Source organism: Crinia signifera, chromosome 12 (assembly GCF_055691185.1).
Source record: "Crinia signifera chromosome 12, ASM5569118v1, whole genome shotgun sequence".
Lineage (NCBI taxonomy): Eukaryota > Metazoa > Chordata > Amphibia > Anura > Myobatrachidae > Crinia > Crinia signifera.
In genome coordinates this window covers 55,273,169-55,293,294 of record NC_139228.1, presented here as the reverse complement: position 1 = coordinate 55,293,294, position 20,126 = coordinate 55,273,169, and the positions used below count along the sequence as shown (strand labels likewise).

General features: G+C 49.0%; 1 protein-coding gene across 5 annotated transcripts in view; it reads right to left on the bottom strand.

Annotated features, from left to right (window-relative positions):
* The window catches only part of STON2 (stonin 2), a 61,372-nt gene extending 41,528 nt beyond the window's left edge, over window positions 1–19,844 (bottom strand). For 2 of the 5 annotated variants that reach the window (XM_083166299.1, XM_083166303.1), the window contains exons 1-3: window positions 19,318–19,844; window positions 7,169–7,285; window positions 5,503–5,736 (exon numbers count right to left, since the gene is read on the bottom strand). In XM_083166299.1, the coding sequence (XP_083022425.1) occupies window positions 5,503–5,736; window positions 7,169–7,244 (310 nt within the window). In that variant the 5' untranslated portion in view covers window positions 7,245–7,285; window positions 19,318–19,844. Of the gene's footprint in view, window positions 1–5,502; window positions 5,737–7,168; window positions 7,286–10,745; window positions 11,051–19,317 lie in introns of those variants that run through there. The other 3 variants (XM_083166301.1, XM_083166304.1, XM_083166300.1) reach the window with 2 other exon arrangements.
* Between the last annotated feature and the right edge of the window lie 282 nt (window positions 19,845–20,126).

Sequence of the window (20,126 nt, the reverse complement as noted above, 5' to 3'; positions counted from 1 at the left end):
TGAACGCCACCGTGAATATGCAAATCGCTGAAAGCACCGGCAAAGATGCCCTGCACATGCAAATATGCGCAGTGCGTAAACATCGGTCCCCGGTGCGAATTCGCCAGGGACCGAATCAATCAGAACGAGGGCCTAAGTCATAAATGATGAATATTTTTAAACATTCATCCTTAGATAGTAACATTATATAGTGACAATGGCATAAACAATATATAGGGTGAGAGACGCTTTACACCGCGCAAACAAAGAAACAATGTTTTTCCTGTAAATGATTCTCTCCTCCCTGACCTCTGCTTCCCTTCTGCAGCTATGAGGAGTACGGGAGATGTACAACCCTGCATGTTTGCAGGCTTCCTTACATATAGGAGTCAACATGAGGTTTCCAAGGAAAAATACCACTGACCTATGAAATACTTACAGAGATTTGCAAACATACACAGCCCAGACGCTGAGCAGTTAAACAGAGGCTGGGATGGGCACAATGATGTAGGGGAAGGATGCCTTAACCCTTTAACAAATACAAATTAGGCCACAGAGTGTATTTTACTCTGTTCAGAACATATGGAGGTCATTTACAAAGAACAAAATATCAGTTCTGCAGCACAAACAAGGGCGTAGCTACCATAGGAGCAGGGAGTGCAGCTGCTGTGGGGCCCAGAGCCGAGAGGGGCCACCTTCCCTGTCACAGTTACATGTGTTATATACAGGGGCGTAGCTACCATAGGTGCAGGGAGTGCAGCTGCTATGGGGCCCAGAGCTGAGAGGAGCCACCTTCCCTGTCACAGTTACATGTGCATATCTCCCAACTTCTGTGCTGTTGAAATAGGAACACTCGTGCAGCTGTCCGGAAAGGGGGCGGGGGCATATGCAAATGAGGGCACAGCTTATGCTAATCAGCCGCGACCTCATTTTCATACGAGAATAGATGCTGTGCGCATGCGCACAGTGTCTATTCTATTAGATTGGGGGGTCTCCCAACTGCCACCCCCCGCAGCGGGACAATGCCTACCGCGGGTGGGACAGCGGGACAGGACCCGAAAATCGGGACTGTCCCGCTGTAATCGTGACAGTTGGGAGGTATGCATGTGTTATATACAGGGGTGTATCTACCATAGGGGCAGGGGGTGCAGCTGCTATGGGGCCAGAGCTCAGAGGGGCCACCTTCCCTGTCACAGTCACATGTGTTATATACAGGGGTGTATCTACCATAGGTGCAGGGGGTGCAGCTGCTATGGGGCCCAGAGCAGAGAGGGGCCACCTTCCCTGTCACAGTTACATACAGGGTGTAGCTACCATAAGTGCAGTTGGTACAGATGCTATGGCGCAGAGCGGAGAGGGGCCATCTTCCTGTCACAGTTACATGTGTTATATACATATTGTAGCTACCATAGGTGCAGGGAGTGCAGCTGCTATGGGGCCCAGAGCTGATAGGGGCCACCTTCCCTGTCACAGTTACATGTGTTATATACAGGGTGTAGCTACCATAGGTGCAGGGAGTGCAGCTGCTATGGGGTCCGGAGCTGAGAGGGGCCACCTTCCCTGTCACTGTTACATGTGTTATATACAGGGGTGTATCTACCATAGGTGCAGGGGGTGCAGCTGCTATGGGGCCCAGAGCAGAGAGGGGCCACCTTCCCTGTCACAGTTACATGTGTTATATACAGGGTGTAGCTACCATAAGTGCAGTTGGTACAGATACTATGGCGCAGAGCAGAGAGGGGCCATCTTCCTGTCACAGTTAATACATGTGTTATATACATGGTGTAGCTACCATAGGTGCAGGGAGTGCAGCTGCTATGGGGCCCAGAGCTGAGAGGGGCCACCTTCCTGTCACAGTTACATGTGTTATATACAGGGTGTAGCTACCATAGGTGCAGGGTGTGCAGTTGCTATGGGCTCAGAGCTGAGAGGGGCCACCTTCCCTGTCACAGTTACATGTGTTATATACAGGGTGTAGCTACCATAGGTGCAGGGGGCGCAGCTGCTATGGGGCCCAGAGCTGAGAGGGACCACCTTCCCTGTCACAGTTACATGTGTTATATACATGGGTGTAACTACCACAGGTGCAGGGGGTGCAGCTACAATGCGGCCCAGAGCTGAGAGAGGCCACCTTCCCTGTCCCAGTTACAGGTGCTATATGGAACATCCCTGGTGGGCCGGTGCACCTATGGTGTTGCCTGTGGCTGGGAGAGGATCAGGGTGACACACTGGTCATGTAGGTATGTTATGGGGTAGATGGTGGCATGTTGGTGGGGCTGTGGTGAGAGGTAGGATAAGACACAAGGGGTCTGATGTATTAAGCCTTAACAAGAGATAAATGCAAGAGTGATAAAGGCCCTTATTCTGATCGGTGCGGATATTCCCGCTTGCGTACGGGCCGCCGATGTTTATCGTCTGCGCATGTGCAGAGGTCACTCTGCGCATGTGCAGGCGATTTCGCCGCATGGATTCTTTATACGCCGCACAGGGGGCGTAGAGGGGCGTGAGGGGCTACTTATCCTCATTACCCTATGCATACGCCCCGCGTTTCATGGGCGTTCCCATGCAAACGCGGGGCGTATGCATGGTAATGAGGCCGTGACGCGTGGGTACGGGGCGGGCATCTGACATCGCCGGATGTCAGCTGCCCGCCCCCATACAAGATTTCACACGGACAAGTGTCCGTGTGGTCTTGTGTTGCGGAACCTGGTGGAGCGTGCGGCCCTGCATTCGATGTTCGGCGACCATCGAATGCAGGGGCTGCTCCCACCATGGAGGAGGCGTATCCCCGTCCACATTCATGCGGACCGCCACATATCCGCATACGGACGGAGGTGGCGATCCGTATGGAAGGCGGGGATTCGCCAAGACGGACATCACCGCATATTTCTGATCGGGCCGCACCGATCAGAATAAGGGCCAAAGAGAGATAAACATCCAGCCAATCAGCTCCTTACTGACTTTTTTCAAACACAGCCTGTAACATGGCAGTAAGGAGCTGATTGGCTGGACACTTATCTCTCTTTATCACCCTTGCATTTATATCTTGTTAAGGCTTAAAACATCTGCCCCAATGACGGCTGCAACTGTGTTCAACTGAGAATCAGGCCTTATGAGGAAGCTCTTCAACAGACCCCGCCCCCTCAACAGACCCCACCTCCATGAGGGCTGTTTCCAGAAATTTCCTGGTCTGGTTTGCCATCCCATTCCGCCCCTGGCCTTATATATTTGCTGATTTTGGAGCAATTTCTAAGCTCCACTGTAATTTATCTGAATGCAATAACAAGCAGTAACATTGCACCGTATCTCATCTCCATCAGTATATGAGCATCTCTGCATCAGTCCACAAAGGTACCTTCCTCTACAATGTAATTTCCTGACTTCATCTCAGACAGCGGAACGTGGCCTGGAGTGAAATAAGATCAGACACCAACGTGCCGCAAATAACAACACAAAACCTCTATGAGATCAGAAAATACTTTGGCCCAATGCCTGAGCTTTCATGTGCAAAAGAACAAGGGCCGATTCCTCTTCCATAACAATAATGCCACACAAATGCCAATGGGGGTCACCACGATATGAACACTCAGACAGATGTAACATAAAGTCACGTTTAGAGATGATTTAGAGTTGGGAGTAAAAAAAAAAAAAGAGCCAGCAACTTTGCCCCTAGGTAAGATCATGCTGTATTGCAGGTGGGGAGAGGGGACAGATGTAACATGTACAGCGAGAGCTGGATTTGGGAAGGACATGTCCAAAACTCAGATGTAAATTGCACTTTTACAATGAAACTATCCCACAGCTAATGTTATCTGAAGATGTTATTGCACCCCCCCCCCTCCCCCACTCCTTCACAGCACTATGCTACTCCACCACCAGCACTCCCTCCGGCCCCCTCTCCCCGATCCCACCGCCCGCTAGCGCTCCTCCACAGTGCTACACTACTCCAATGGACGTCGCCAACACTCCTTCCGGCCCCCTCTGCCCGATCCCGCCGCCCGCTAGTGCACCTCCACAGCGCTACACTACTCCGATGGACGTCGCCAACACTCCTTTCGGCCCCCTCTCCCCGATCCCGCCGCCCGCTAGTGCACCTCCACAGCGCTACACTACTCTGATGGATGTCGCCAGCATTCCTTCTGGCCCCCTCTCCCCGATCCCACTAGTGCTCCTCCACAGTGCTACACTACTCCGATGGACGTCGCCAATACTCCCTCTGGCCCCTCTCCCCGATCCTGGCGCTCCTCCACAGCGCTACACTACTCCGATGGACACCGCCAGCGCTCCCTCTGACCCCCTCTACCAAACCTGAAACCCGATTTATTTTAACTGTCACATGCCTGACAAACCTTTAGCGCAGTTTTAACTCTTCCTATACAACTTTTTCTATATTGGGAGCATACTTGCCTACTTTTGAAAACTAGTTTCAGGGAGATTATAGTTGGTAGTAGAATTTTACACAGTGCCCCATTGAGGGGGCATGTCATGCTCCACCTAAAAGGGCGTGTCTAGTTCCATATATGGATAGATTGTGAAAAGAGATAGTGAACGTGGTACCTAGAAGCGTGGGTGTGCACTGCTACATCTGAGAGGAATATTTTATAATGACATATCCAAATGTAGATGAGCCTCAAAGCAGTTAGTAAGAGATACTATACTTGTAAAGTAAAGGGCTGGGAAATGGTGCTGATGATTCAATGTAAATGTATCTGTCTCTCATTCCTTTTTACCCCAAAAATGTAACAGTGTAATGTGGGCTAGGTGAAATGAGGGAGATTGCTAGACTAATGAGGGAGAGAGGGAGATTGCTGCTATTTCAATGAGTCTCCTGCAGAATGCAGGCAACGATGATTGGGAGTGACTTCCCATTCTTCCTAAACTGCTGCTTGGTGTTAGCACAATCCTATCAAAGAGCCTTTTTTACAATATCTTGATACAGTATCTATTCTACTTGTGAATTGGATTACCTATGAGCAATCCAGTTTGATGAACTCCTGTTGGAGCCTTTGAGATGTCGGTTATCTGTGTCTGGGAGACGGTGTGAGATTTCCTGCAATACAGAGGGGGTGACTTGTCTGGGTCTTGTCTGCATACAGGTGATACTGGAGATTATATATGTATATCAGTATGTCAGGAGAGGCGGTATACCGTAACAGTAGTGAGCAGGACATATACATGGGCTAGACTTGGTCCTCAGCATGATTTGCAGGTCTCTTGACAGAATCGTAAGTGAAATAATCCACCTGTGGATCTTGTGTCAGTGAGTAATGAATGCACCTGTGCACCTGCCATGTGACCTGGAAAACATGAACTGTGTGGGGTCCAAAGGACAGAGTTTGAGAACCCATGGAGTAGACCACCAGAGAGAAGGCCGGGAGAGGATGAAGGGTCACAGAACCCAAGTGATCATTTGGATAAGATGGGTTAGGATCTGATTGGATGGCGAGGCATAAACATGCGCAAACGCTGTATAACTACAGTATCTGCACTATAATGGTGGCAATCAGTAAAAGGCATCACTACCTGTTGTACCTGCGGCTAGGGGAATTGCAGATGGAGTCTCTTCAAACTGAACCCAGGTGACGGCGTCGGATTTCAGGGGAATTGGTGGCACATCCACGTGGTCTGTCCTTATGTCATCCACGTTAGGGGGGCCGAGACCTTCAGCCTTGGTGGGTTTGCGCTGCTTTGCCTGGAATGTCCCATGTGTGGTGGGCGGTCCTGGGGGTCCGCTCTGTTCCTCCTCCTTATCCGCACCTACAGTATGGACACAGCAGGCAGAGGTCATAGACTATGTAACCATGAACGTGATCCGTCCTGTGAGCATAACGGCAAAAGACGGGTTCCCGATGATGGATCCACATTTCATTAGTCGACAGCCAAAAAATCAACAACATACGGTCAACAGGTACAAATTATAGCTTGATTTACTGTCCAGGTGGACATCTGTTGGGGCCAGTAACTTGTGACTAGCAAGCCAATAATCAAGGTTCTACTGATGATTGTCATGGAATATACAAGATCTGCCCTAGAAACTTGCGTCGACCCGGTCACGTCAACCTTTTTACCCTCTATGGCCTCCAATAACATTCCCTGCAGGCCCTGTGCATAGATAGCCCAGTGCAGGGTCTTATCGGGGACTGTGGTTACATGACAGACCCTTCTTATTACCCGTAGAAGCCGATATACACTGGCGCAACTTCTAGGGCGATCCATTAGGCAAACTTTATATATTTCATTTTCATTTTCAGTTCTATTTCTTCTGCATCACCATCACAATGGAGCCCACAAACGCACCGTTGCCGGCGGTGCGATGCTGTACGATGGGGTGCGCGCTCCCGCCGCACCTCATCGTACAGTACAAAAAGTATGTGCTGCACATACTTTTTGTACTAGCTTTTTCTAGCATAGCATCGCATCGAATGCACATCGTATGCACAAGGCATACAATGTGATGCTATGTGTGCTAGTTAAGCCCACAACGCACGCCGGGATCGGTGCTTGTGTGGGCTCCATTAGCCTTGGAGGGAGATAAAGTACCAGCCAACCAGCCCCTTAACTGTCATTTCTCAAACACAGCCTGTGACCTGGAGATCAGGTCAGCATAACGGCGGTTGGGATGCTGGCAGTTGGAATCCCGACTGTCGGAATCACAATTGTACGTATGCTGGATGCGGTTAGGCTGCAAGAGGGGTAGAGGGGTAGGTTAGGCTCTGGAGCAGGGATGGGGGGGAACCTTTGGCCCTTCAGCTGTTGTTGAACTACACATCCCAGCATGCCCTGCTACAGCTTTGCTATTTGGCCATGCTAAAACTGTCGCAGGACATGCTTGGATGTGTAGCTCAACAACAACTGGAGGGCCGAAGGTTCCCCGTCCTTCACAAGTGGGAGGTATAGGATTAGGCTTCAGGTAGAGAGGGTTAGGGATGTACTGTAGGAGGGAAGGGTTAGCATACATACCTACAAGGTGTCGGGATCCTGACCATCAGACCCTCTGACTGCCAGCATCCAATTGCCAGGATCCTGGTACCATCCTGTCACATGGCAGTTCAGGCTGATTGACTGGTACTTTAGCTCTCTCCACTTTATCCTCCCAAGGATTAGTGCAGGCAGAACTAAAAGCCGCAAGTCTGCGGAGCGACATCGCCATGTACAAGAATATCACATAAATCTCTCATTGTCTCTGTACCTTGCAATTCAAGATCATCATTAAAAGAGACCCACTGGGATTTCTGGGTGGCAACGATTCCAGTCAGTGACGTCATTCTCTCATCTTGTATCCAGGTTCATGGCAAGACGGTGGAAGCTGGCAAGTGGGGGAAAGTAAAATTAAAATGAACCAAACATTGACGAGTGTTAATAATAATAAGAATAAGCAAACACATAATAAACAAACCAATGAAACAACAGTAATTTGATTCTAAGTCGGACAACCGTGTGCGCGGCTGCAACCTTAGGCCAATGCTGCTACTGTATTCTGATGCCTACACAGGTGCAAGGATTGAGACGCCCAGCTTCTGTAGATAATGAAATATCGGATATAAGGCCTGATTCTGGTTGGTTTGCAAAAGCAAACTCGTTCTTTAATGGACAAAACCGTGCTGCACTGCAGGTGGGGCAGATGTAACAGGTGCAGAGAGAGTTAGATTTGGGCAAGTTATTTTGTTTCTGTGCAGGGTAAATACTGGCTGATTTATTCTTACACTGCAATTTAGATTTCAGGGTACTTGTTTACCTAGAACGGCACCCACGATTTTGATCTTAGGCATCGCAAGGTAAAAAATCTCGTCGGTCGCATCGCATGCGGCCAAAAAAATCGCATGCGATGCGACCGACGCGATTACCGTGATTTTACATAGGGAACAATGTTAAATGGCCCACAGACCCCAAATAGCAACCCTGAAGTGTGAAATGGCCCCCACAATTGTTAACGCCACCCCACGATCAACGTCAACCTGAAGCGTGGCGAGCGCAGCGAGCCCGCGAGGGGCGGCAGTACGCGTCCTCCGACCTTTTCATACCCCCACTATCCACGTCGGCGCGGAGTTGAGAATAGAAAGTGTGGCGAGCGTAGCGAGCCACCGAGCCCGAAGCGTGGCGAGCGCAGCGAGCCCCGCGAGGGGACGTGGATACCTTCACAGGTATCCGCGTCCCCTCGCGGGCTTCACAGGTATCCGCGTCCCCTCGCCACGCTTCGGCCTCGGTGGCTCGCTGCGCATGCCACACTTTCTGTTCTCAACTCCACGCCGACGTGGATAGTGGCGGTATGAAACGGTCGGAGGACGCGTACCGCCGCCCCTCGCGGCCTCGCTGCACTCGCCACGCTTCGGGTTGACGTTGATCGTGGGGTGGTGTTAACAATTGGGGGGGGGGGGCATTTCACACTTCAGGGTGGCTATTTGGGGTCTGTGGGCCATTTAACATTGTTCCCTATGTAAAATCGGATCAATTGGGCCATTTAACATTGTTCCCTATGTAAATCACGCTAATCGCGTCGGTCGCATCGCATGCGGTTTTTTGGCCACAAGCGATGCGACCGACGTGATTTACATTTTAACATGCATTTCTATGTAAAATCGCGGGCATCGCATCGGTCGCATCGCATGCCATTATAATAGCATGCGATGTACATGCGATGCCTGCCGTTCTAGGTAAACAGTACCGATTTCAGTTTGAACACACCCCACCCAATACTAACTCTCTCTGCACCTGTTACATCTGCCCCACCTGCAGTGCAGCATGGTTTTGTCCATTAAAGAAGGAGTTGAGTTTGTTTTTGCAAACTTACATGAATCACCCCCATAATGCTGCTGGATGGTCAGATGATGGCGTCAGAAGGTGATATATTATGTAGTATTAGTGGTGGGTGGTGTTAGAGAGCGCAGCGAAGATCAATAAATGCTGGATCTCCTTAAACCCATTCGCGGCTCCTAGCAGTTTATATTGATTCCAGTAACGTTCCCCTTGGAGAGCGTAATAACACCCAGACACCAGTCAGCGATAAACACTCAGAGCTGTCCGAGCCTTCCCGCTATTACTCTAATTAGTGTCAGGGCCTGTCTGTGGGGATCCGAGGTGTCTCTGGCCCAGTGATCCATCCCAGTGCCAGCAGATGTAGAATGCGCACGCAGCAGCTCCCGCTCGGTAGTGCCCAGTTCTCTCAGCCCCTCATTTCCAATATTTGTGTGTATGAGCAGAATCGGCCTGATTCAGAGCTGATCGATGTTGTTCGAATCTGATTGATTATGGAATGACCACGCATGTGTATGGACCATAGAGCTCACGAGCGAGCCCAAATAGCAACAGAAAGAACGAAATCATCTAATCGCAATGTGACTAACAGAAAGCCGCGTTTGGGGTTGGCAACCGGCCATTGTCCAAAAATGAAACGCCGTCGTGCCCAGGTGTTTTCAGGAAGGGTCTGTGACATCAGCGCCAGCCTTGCTCAGCCGGATTCTGTTGCAGATTCTGTCAAGTTGCGGAAGGAGTTACTCACATTTGCACAAACGGGAAATCATTTGATGGATGTGCGACAGGATAGTGATATTGTCACAATTCACTTACAGATTTGCATGATTCAGGCACAATGTAGGATATATGGCATCTGATTCTGCATAACCCGGGTCAGACCCGGGAGTTTGGTGTGGATGGGGTATTGTGGGATACCTGCAGCAATCTCTCCCATTCTCCATAGGTCTCTGGGGAAGCCCTCCAGATGTTGGCAATAGCCCATTGTAGCCTGCCGCTTACACGCCTTTGGGTCAACACCACGAGGTCGACAGGCAGCAAGGTTGACATGGGTCAAGGTCGACATGGGTCCAGGTCGACAGGACATTAGGTCGACATGAGCAAGGTCGACAGTTAAAAGGTTTTTCACTGTTTTCTTACCCGAATGTCAACACAGTTGACATGGACACAGTTTGAAGTGCACGGCATCCTCTCACTTTGCTTGCGATGCATCGGGCACGGTGCTTCGCTATGCTCGGCACACTATTTCATTCTCCCACCACGCCCTAGTGGATGGTAGGGCATGAAATACCGCCTGTCGGCACATGTTGGCTCAAAAAAACAGTGAAAAACCCCATGTCGTCCTTTTGACCTTGCCCATGTTGACCTAATGCTTGTGTCGATCTAATGACCTGTCGACCTAGACACATGTCAACCTAAACCCAACCTAGACCTTGTTGCCTGTCGACCTACACCCTAGTTGCTGTAGACCTAATGACCGTATCCCGTACAATGACACACTGACACCTGGGGTCCTAGTACAATGACACACTGACACCTGGGGTCCTAGTTCAATGACACACTGACATCTGGGGTCTCATAACAATGACACACTGACAACTGGGGTCCTAGTCAATGACACATTGACACATGGTGTCCCAGTACAAAGAAACACTTACACCTGGGGTCCCTGGACAATGACACATTGACACCTGGGGTCTCATAACAATGACACACTGACACCTGGGGTTCCAGCACAATGACACACTGACACCTGGGGTCTCAGAACAATAACACACAGACACCTGGGGTCCCATTACAATGACACACTGACACATGGTGTCCCAGTACAATGACACACTGACACATGGTGTCCCAGTACAATGACACACTGACACCTGGGGTCTCAGAACAATAACACACTGACACCTGGGGTCCCATTACAATGACACACTGACACATGGTGTCCAAGTACAATGACACACTGACACATGGTGTCCCTTTTAAAACCTGTTCCTTGACATAGCCACGTTTCTAACCTGAAAGTGACTGCTGTAATAACACCATTCCGATCTCCCCACATCGACCACCAGGACACTGTGTTCTGTCCTCACTGAGGGTCAGCGAGCAGGAGCCAGCGTCCTGTGTCCAGCTGGAAGGGAATGTTGTGCTGTCATCACTCAGGTAGCGCCAATATTATGAAATGTTCACACGCAGGGTCAGGAGATACTGTGCCGGCTGGAGAACTGAGGTAACCCTGCACGGAGTCACATTGCCTTTGTGTGCGTCCAGTCTCCGATGTCGTCTCTCTGTGGTCTCAATTGTGTAACAGAACTGAAAGCGCCAGTGCTGACTGCTACAAGTGTACGAGACGCGGCCAACCATGATGTCTGCTCTCTGAAAGTTTCCCTGGGTCAGCAGAACACTAAGAAACACCTCTCACTATGTATATAACCAATTATGTATATATACCTGTATAAATTGCTAATATGTCACATATCACACCAACAGAAAATCATTTGCTGAAATTTAAAAAAAAAAATTTGCCGGTAAAGTGGAGACAAACTGGCTTACACTTTTGGAACAGAGGGGGCCTTATTCTCGTTCACTCTTTCTGACAAATTCCTTCTTAGATGGGCAAAACCATGTGCACTGCAGGGGGGCAGATGTAAAATGCTTGCTCCGGGCGCCGTGGCACCTAGCTACACCACTGATCACTATGTATCTGGCAGGGGGTAGATGGGACAGAGCGATGTTCTGCAGATCACTAGAGAGGCCAGTGATGTAATAATCTGCAGGACATATCACTATGTACCTGTCAGGGGGTAGATGGAACAGAGCAATGTTCTGCAGGTCACCAGAGAGGTCAGTAATGTAATAATCTGCAGGATATATAACCATATACCTGTCAGGGGTTAGATGGGACAGAGCGATGTTCTGCAGGTCACCAGAGAAATCAGTAATGTAATAATCTGCAGGATATATCACCATATACCTGTCAGGGGTTAGATGGGACAGAGCGATGCTCTGCAGATCATTAGAGAGGTCAGTAATGTAATAATCTGCAGGATATATCACTATGTACCTGTCAGGGGGTAGATGGAACAGAGCAATGTTCTGCAGGTCACCAGAGAGGTCAGTAATGTAATAATCTGCAGGATATATAACCATATACCTGTCAGGGGTTAGATGGGACAGAGCGATGTTCTGCAGGTCACCAGAGAAATCAGTAATGTAATAATCTGCAGGATATATCACCATATACCTGTCAGGGGTTAGATGGGACAGAGCGATGCTCTGCAGATCATTAGAGAGGTCAGTAATGTAATAATCTGCAGGACATATCACCATGTACCTGTCAGGGGTTAGATGGGACAGAGCGATGCTCTGCAGATCATTAGAGAGGTCAGTAATGTAATAATCTGCAGGATATATCACCATGTACCTGTCAGGGGTTAGATGGGACAGAGCGATGCTCTGCAGATCATTAGAGAGGTCAGTAATGTAATAATCTGCAGGATATATCACCATGTACCTGTCAGGGTCACTGTGAGCAGTAAATGGTGCGCTCTGTTATGAGATTGGGTTTGGTTGTACAGGTGTATAAGTCCTTAGTTCATCTCATTCATATACACATGTATATAACACTGCTATAGTAATACAGGTATTACTGTGAATAAATAGCTCAGGGTGGTGAGACAGAGAGGGCAACACATTCTCTGTTTAAATGCCCTTTTGTGTCTTTGTAGCAAGACATCATATCAGAGTGTCCTCGCCTGGGCACGACGCTGCCTGATTGCATGGCTGGAGATATGAGTTTCTGTCAGTGATAGCAATAGATGGGAGATATGGGGGTGTGATGTGTGTGTGGGTGAGCAGGAGACAGCGGAACAGGCTCCAACTCCATCTCATACGCTGCTGTACACTACCACATCACATGCAGACAGCGCTATTATCCCCCATCTCACACTGTATTACTATAGGAAATTCCCTGGTAGGGGCACAAATTACTGTAATTACTTTATAAATCCCCTAGAATCCAGCCTCAGGACTTCCTTGCATTAATGAATGAATGACCTGCCTGTCAAATTACACTCATTAATGAGTTATATTAAGCACAATAAGATCTTTGTAGATATTATATTGTTGTACAGAATAAGGTTATAGCTGTGTCTGGGAGATGCTGGTGGTGTATTTATCACAATGCATCGCTTAGGAGATTGTACAAAACAGACTCAAGACTTTCTTGTTTATTCAAGCATTTCCGTAATTCCTTTAAGCATAGCTTATGAAAAGCTTTTCTGCATTTCATTGTTCCTGTACTGTATTACATTAATGCTATCTGTTAAGTTCCCTGAGTCCTATTGGAGAAAGAGCGCTATATAAATCAAATTATTATTACTTATCCTGGGACGCGGTCTCATAAGAAAAACGGGAGCCCAGATATTACATAAGTACCCTTATCCTATATAATAAAAGGCTAATGCTGCTCCTCACCTGTATGGGGGGGGGGGGGGGATTCAAGTGTTTTGTTTGCCAGCGGCCACTAGATGGCGCCTCACTGAGCAATTCAAGAGTTACTCTCTTCGGGCGCGCACAGCCGCTGGCGCTGACATTATGGTTATGATGTGCAGGTGGTGTAATGGTTAGCATAACCACCTGACAGCACTGAGGTCATGGGTTCAATTCTACCACAGTGTGTAGTTGGTATATTCCCCTCATGCTTGCATGGGTTTCCTCTGGGTACTCCAGTATTCTCCTATTGCTTGGTTGCATTTCCTAAACTTATTCTGTTATTCTTCCTGTACTTGTGTGGGTTTCCTCTGGGTACTCCGGTATTCTATTGCTTGGTTGGGTTTCCTCCATGTATTGCGGTATTCTCCCTGTACTTGTTTGGGTTTCCTCTGGGTACTTCGGTATTGTCCCTGTGCTTGCTTTAGGGATGGCCATCGTTGCCATTGCCATCGATGGTTGCCATTGATGGCAATTCTGCAACAGGCCATCGATAGTGCTAAACTATGCAATGGATGACCATCAATATTTTTACATATCGATGGTCATCCATTGTGTTTGATTGATTGGCCTGTGGGCCAATCAAAACACGGGGACGGGGCTTCTCAGGTGTCAGGGGGCGGAGCTATGCTCCGTGTCCCGGCACTTTGAAAGAAAAACATCGTTTTGCTGTTCCATCGATGGAGGGAAACCATCTGGTTCTCTCCCATGGATGGCAAAAGTATTCAACATCGGCCATGAACCATCGATGATTTTGAATCATCGATGGTCGATGGCCATCCCTAGCTTGCTTGAGTTTCCTCTGGGTACTTCGGTATTGTCCCTGTGCTTGCTTGGGTTTCCTCTGGGTACTTCGTTATTCTCCCTGTGCTTGCTTAAGTTACCTCCCGGTACTCCGGTATTCTCCCATTGCTTGCATGGGTTTCCTGTGGGTAATTTGGTATTCTCCCTGTGCTTGGGTTTCCTCCGGGTACTCAAGGTATTCTACCATTGCTTGCATGGGTTTCCTCTGGGTAATTTGGTATTCTCCCTGTGCTTGCTTGGGTTTCCTCCGGGTACTTTGATATTCTCCCCATGCTTGGGTTTCCTCCGGGTTTTTTGATATTCTCCCCGTGCTTGCTTAGCTTTCCTCCTGATACTCTGGTATTTTCCCTGTGCTTTGCGTAGATTTCCTTTGGGTACTCCGATTTCCTCCCACAATGACCTTGGTTAAGATAAGTTTAAAGCCCAATACATGTGGGGTGGCGTTCCAAGATACATCATCTGCTTCCTTGGAGACTGCTGGCGCCAGATTTGTACTATCTCTAGTTATGAGTTCCAGCTGACTATATGAGGACCCAGAATATAATGCAAACCACTTTTTCTGAAGGAGATTATAGGCCTGGCAGTACACATGTGCGGCCCATTGATGCATGCAGTTCTTCATGGCTGGCTCTGTATTTGCATTGTCAGGCGTTACGGGCAGCTGAGCTGCCAAATACCTGTCGCAGAAGGGACTGTTCTTGGATGTACGTGGTCCTGTGTGCTGCACATTGATGGGAGGATGAGATATGGACAGACATCGTAAGTGTTCCCTCCGCCCATGGACCATACAGCAGTGCAGCTGGCGCTACAGGCTACTGCCAGATACATTATGTTCTGTTTTCTCTCTAAGCGTCCGATGCACAGGATTCTAACAAACCGATCTGTATCTCTTCTCAGTTATAGGAAAATCCGTTTCCATGGAGCCTGTTGGACTCCGGCAATCCGACCTCGGAAATCCAAACATCTTTCATCCCAGCTCTAATTGGAAAGTTCTTCTGAGCTCCAGGGCGGAATCTAAGGTGGCATCATTAACCTACTCACTGCTGGCAGAAATTGCACGTAATAGTGCCAGCGACCCTTGCAAGTGTAACTGACCCGGCTGCTCCCTGGTGGCTGGATGGCATGAGTTACATCTTATGCGGTCCTTTTGGATACAATGTATAGCATGAGCTCCCATTCAGCAATACGGGATACAACAAATCCTTGTGGCAGACACAATGATCTCCGGATCCGATCTGCACGGGGTTCATGCATTGGATCAGAAGTAAAGCACATGCGATTTGACACTTTTCACACAATTTATGATGCCCTATGAGTGAAATCGAACTCACCGTAAGAGTGCATGCATCTTGCACCTGTCGCCAGGCTGCATGTGCCGGACAAAAGCAAACTTCAGACTGCACGTGTGCCGCACCGCACCAGAGGAGAAAGTTGGAACATGGAGGATCTTATGTATTTAGGGAGAAAGTAAGGCTGATAGTGCAGATGTACACGCCCACATGGCTCCGGTCACCCCCACACAGAACCGGTCACTCCCATGCAGTACTGACCATGCCCACATCACACTAGTCATTCCCATGCAGTACTGGCCACACCCACATAGCACTGGTTACACCTATGTAGTACTGGTCACACCAGCACCACACTGATCACCCATGCAGTACTGAAGATGCCCCCACAGCCATGGCCATAGCTCTTCCCCTTCTCATGTAAACCCCCAGGCCCATGCCATTCGCCCCTGCCTTAGGCCATTGTTAAACCCCTAACACCTCTTTGCACAAGTTGCTGAGAATTTTGCATTACAAATATTGCCACAGTGGCAAGAGCGCGGGAGACTTATTTCCCACAGGCAACAGCAGTGCATTGCCTTATATACAGTAAGATAGTAAAGATGGAGCATTTCACCCTCTCATTAATAGACACCCAGAGATTGCAGCCTATAGGAACTCTGCGCCGCTTTTCTCTGTGCATTGATTGGCTGAATATTGGTTGCCACTCCACATTCAGAAGCCACAGATACAATTTATAAACAGCTGTCAGATCTCACCCTTAATTACATACATCGGAATGCAGCACATTATCACTGGAGCATTAACAGGGAACTCCAGCTTAAAAAAACACAGTATTAAACAATGGCGAGCATCGTAATGGACCTCAAAAATGAGGTTGCGATGGCTCCGGGGGGAGTCCATGTTCATTCCTCAGTGGCAGCGTTACTCGCTAACCCTAGCAGCTCCGTAGCCTAGAGAATCGCAGTTGCGTACAAGCAGGAATTAGGCCCTGAGTAGAAGGAGCCAGTCCTACATACAGTATAATATAGTCAGCTGCTGCAGTAATACATAACGGATGTGGTACAGGGGTCCGACAGTCGGGATCCCGACAGTCGGGATCCCGACTGTCCGGACCCAGACAGCATGGTGAGCGCAACTAAGCCCCTTGCAGACTCGCTGTGCTCGCCACGCTGCGAGCACGGTGGCTCGCTAAGCGAGCCACCTATTCTATTCTCCCTCTATGGGGGTCGTGGACCCCCACGAAGGAAAATGGCCGACGGCCGTTGGGAACCCAGCTGTCGGTGTTTTGACAGTCGGGATCCCGACCTCGGGTAAATGCCTGTCGGGATCCCGACTGTCGGGTTCCCGTCCAGCACCAATACATAACACTGCTCCTGTACAGCCATATACAGTACAATATACCCCATACATGGATGACTATCATTATGAGATGGTGATATATACCCACAGTAGTACATGAGAGATTTAGCGGCTGGGAGGAAATGTCTGAGAGAATGAAAGTGTAATATCAGGGAAGTGGTTGGGGCCTTGGCGGGTTTTATAATTTTCTGCCATATTTGGTGCAGTATTATGTTGGATGCTGCACAATGTAAGGATCAGTGGGAAGGACTATCTGACATTTACAAATAATGGAGACCTACAGGTTGTGGAGAGTACAGGTCACCGAGTCAGGTCAATGAGACAGACAGGTCACAGGGACAGGTCGCTGAGACATAGGTCACAGAGACATGTCGCTGAGACAGACAGGTCACAGAGACATGTCGCTGAGACACAGGTCACAGAGTCAGGTCGCTGAGACAGACAGGTTACAGAGACATGTTGCTGAGACACAGGTCACAGAGACATGTCGCTGAGACAGACAGGTCACAGGGACAGGTCACAGAGTCAGGTCGCTGAGACAGACAGGTCACAGGGACAGGTCGCTGAGACATAGGTCACAGAGACATGTCGCTGAGACAGACAGGTCACAGAGACATGTCGCTGAGACACAGGTCACAGAGACATGTCGCTGAGACAGACAGGTCACAGGGACAGGTCGCTGAGACACAGGTCACAGAGTCAGGTCGCTGAGACAGACAGGTCACAGAGTCAGGTCGCTTAGACAGACAGGTCACAGAGTCAGGTCGCTAAGACAGACAGGTCACCGAGTCAGGTCAATGAGACAGACAGGTCACAGAGACATGTTGCTGAGACAGACAGGTCACAGGGACAGGTCGCTGAGACATAGGTCACAGAGACATGTCGCTGAGACAGACAGGTCACAGAGACATGTCGCTGAGACACAGGTCACAGAGACATGTCGCTGAGACAGACAGGTCACAGGGACAGGTCGCTGAGACACAGGTCACAGAGTCAGGTCGCTGAGACAGACAGGTCACAGAGTCAGGTCGCTTAGACAGACAGGTCACAGAGTCAGGTCGCTAAGACAGACAGGTCACAGAGTCAGGTCGCTAAGACAGACAGGTCACAGAGTCAGGTCGCTGAAAAGTATGGGTTACTGAGATATAGATTGTTATGAGAAAAGTATGGACTGTTGAGACATAGGTTGCAAAGGTTATATAGGTCGCAGAATTGGACAGGTAGCAGAGATGGACAGGTTGCAGAGATGGACAGGTCGCCTAGAAGGACAGATTGCTGAGATGTACAGGTAGCTGAGGTGGACATGTCGCTGAGGTGGACATGTCGCTGAGATGGACATGTCGCTGAGATGGACATGTCGCTGAGATGGACATGTCGCTGAGATGGACAGGCCGCTGAGATGGACAGGCCGCTGAGAAGGACAGGCCGATGAGAAGGACATGTAGATGTACAGGTCGCTGTGAGGTACAGATTGCTGAGATATACAGGTAGCTGAGATGCACAGGTTACTGAGATATACAGGTAGCTGAGATGTACAGGTTACTTATAGGTGGCACAGTCACAGGTCGCACTAGAGATTTAGAAGCCCTAACACACCTCTGTGCTACACTTTGGCCAGATGAGGAGTTCTATTCCCATGGAAGATCTTCTCTATGCTGTAACCAATCTCCATTCTCTGCCCAGATCGGGGTCCCTAAACTAAGGTCACTGGAGAACTGAGCTGTCCTGGGAATAAGGCCCTCGCTGCTGCGTACAGTCATCCACTGCACTATACATACTTGTACTATACTAACCAAGTAGCGATACTATATCTATAAACCATATAAGAGTGATGTCATCACTAGTCTGATGTCATCACTAGGAAAAGTATGCACTATAAGGAAAGACTCAATAACATAACAGATATTACAAGTCACCTTGGTGTTCTTCGACCTGTACACATGCCAATATATGGTTAAAGAGGGTATGGGTCATATTGTCCACACACCTAAGGTCGACATGCATTGTGTGGACCACTGAAGGTTGACATGGCCTTAGTTCGACATTTGCTTAGGTCGACAATGGCATTAGGTTGTCATGGGCTAGGTCAACAGATAAAATGTCGACATGGATTTTTTTGCAGTTTTTATTTTTTTTACCTAATGACTGTATACTGGTTACAGAACTCCTCTTGTCCTATACTATACAGTAGGCAGGGCATTCTCCCATATACTGGTTACAGAACTCCTCTTGTACTATACTATACAGCAGGCAGGGCATTCTCCCATATACTGTATACTGATTACAGAACTGCTCTTGTACTATACTATACAGTAGGCAGGGCATTCTCTCATATACTGTATACAGGTTACAGAACTCCTCTTGTACTATACTATACAGTAGGCAGGGCATTATCCCATATACTGTAGTTTATAGGCTCCTTACACTTCACGTGGACTGTTAATGATATTTTAGGCAGATTGAGGATCCCAGCCCATGGGCATGCAGAGAGGGGACTAATGCACAGTACTGCCCCTTTCTCATGGGCACAGTTGTAGGTGGTAACAGACACACAGGATTACAGAGCAGTGGTGCACACTAGGATTTGGGGAGCAAGTAACAGAATACAGCCAGGTGCCATGAATTACACACATGCTGCTTGTACCTGGCCTTGTGCATAAGTGTGACACTCCTCACAGCAGCCGCAAACTGGGATCCAGGGGCAGCAGATATGGGGGTGCAGGGTGGTATCAGATCCAGGGGCAACAGATGAGGGGGTGCAGGGTGGTATCAGATCCAGGAGAAGCAGATCTGGGGGTGCAGGGTGGTATCAGATCCAGGAGCATCATATGATGGGTTGCAGGGTGGTGCCAGATCCGGGGGTGGCAGATGAGGGGGTGCAGGGTGGTATCAGATCCAGGGGAAGCAGATAAGAGGATAGTGCAGGTGGTGGGAGATCCAGGGGGACAGGAGCAGAGAGCTGCAGATTCAGGGATAGTGCGGGGTGGTAGGAGAGCCAGGGGCAGCAGATCCAGGGGTAGTGTGGGGTGGTGGGAGATCCAGGGGGACAAGAGAGGAAAGCTGCAGATCAGGGGGATGCAGATCCAGGGGTAGTGCAGGTGGTGGGAGATCCAGGGGGACAGGAGCAGAGAGCTGCAGATCCAGACTCAGCTGTGCTTCCAGTGCCAGGGAGAAGACAGGAACATGTAGGTTCCACCCACTTCCTCAAAGTTCCTTCCTATTGGCTGCTTTGTAAAATCTTGACAGCAGAGCTGGTGCATTAACCCTTAGCTGCCAGTATTGTGCAATGTGGTGTAACTAGTGTAATAAGCACCTTGAGTCCTGTTGGAGAAAGTGCGCTATATAAATTAAACTTACTAGTAAGACAGCATTAAGTAAAATAACTTATTGTAGGTTTACAATATAAACCAAAATGAATGGGACTATGTAAAAACCAGACCCGGACTACACTCC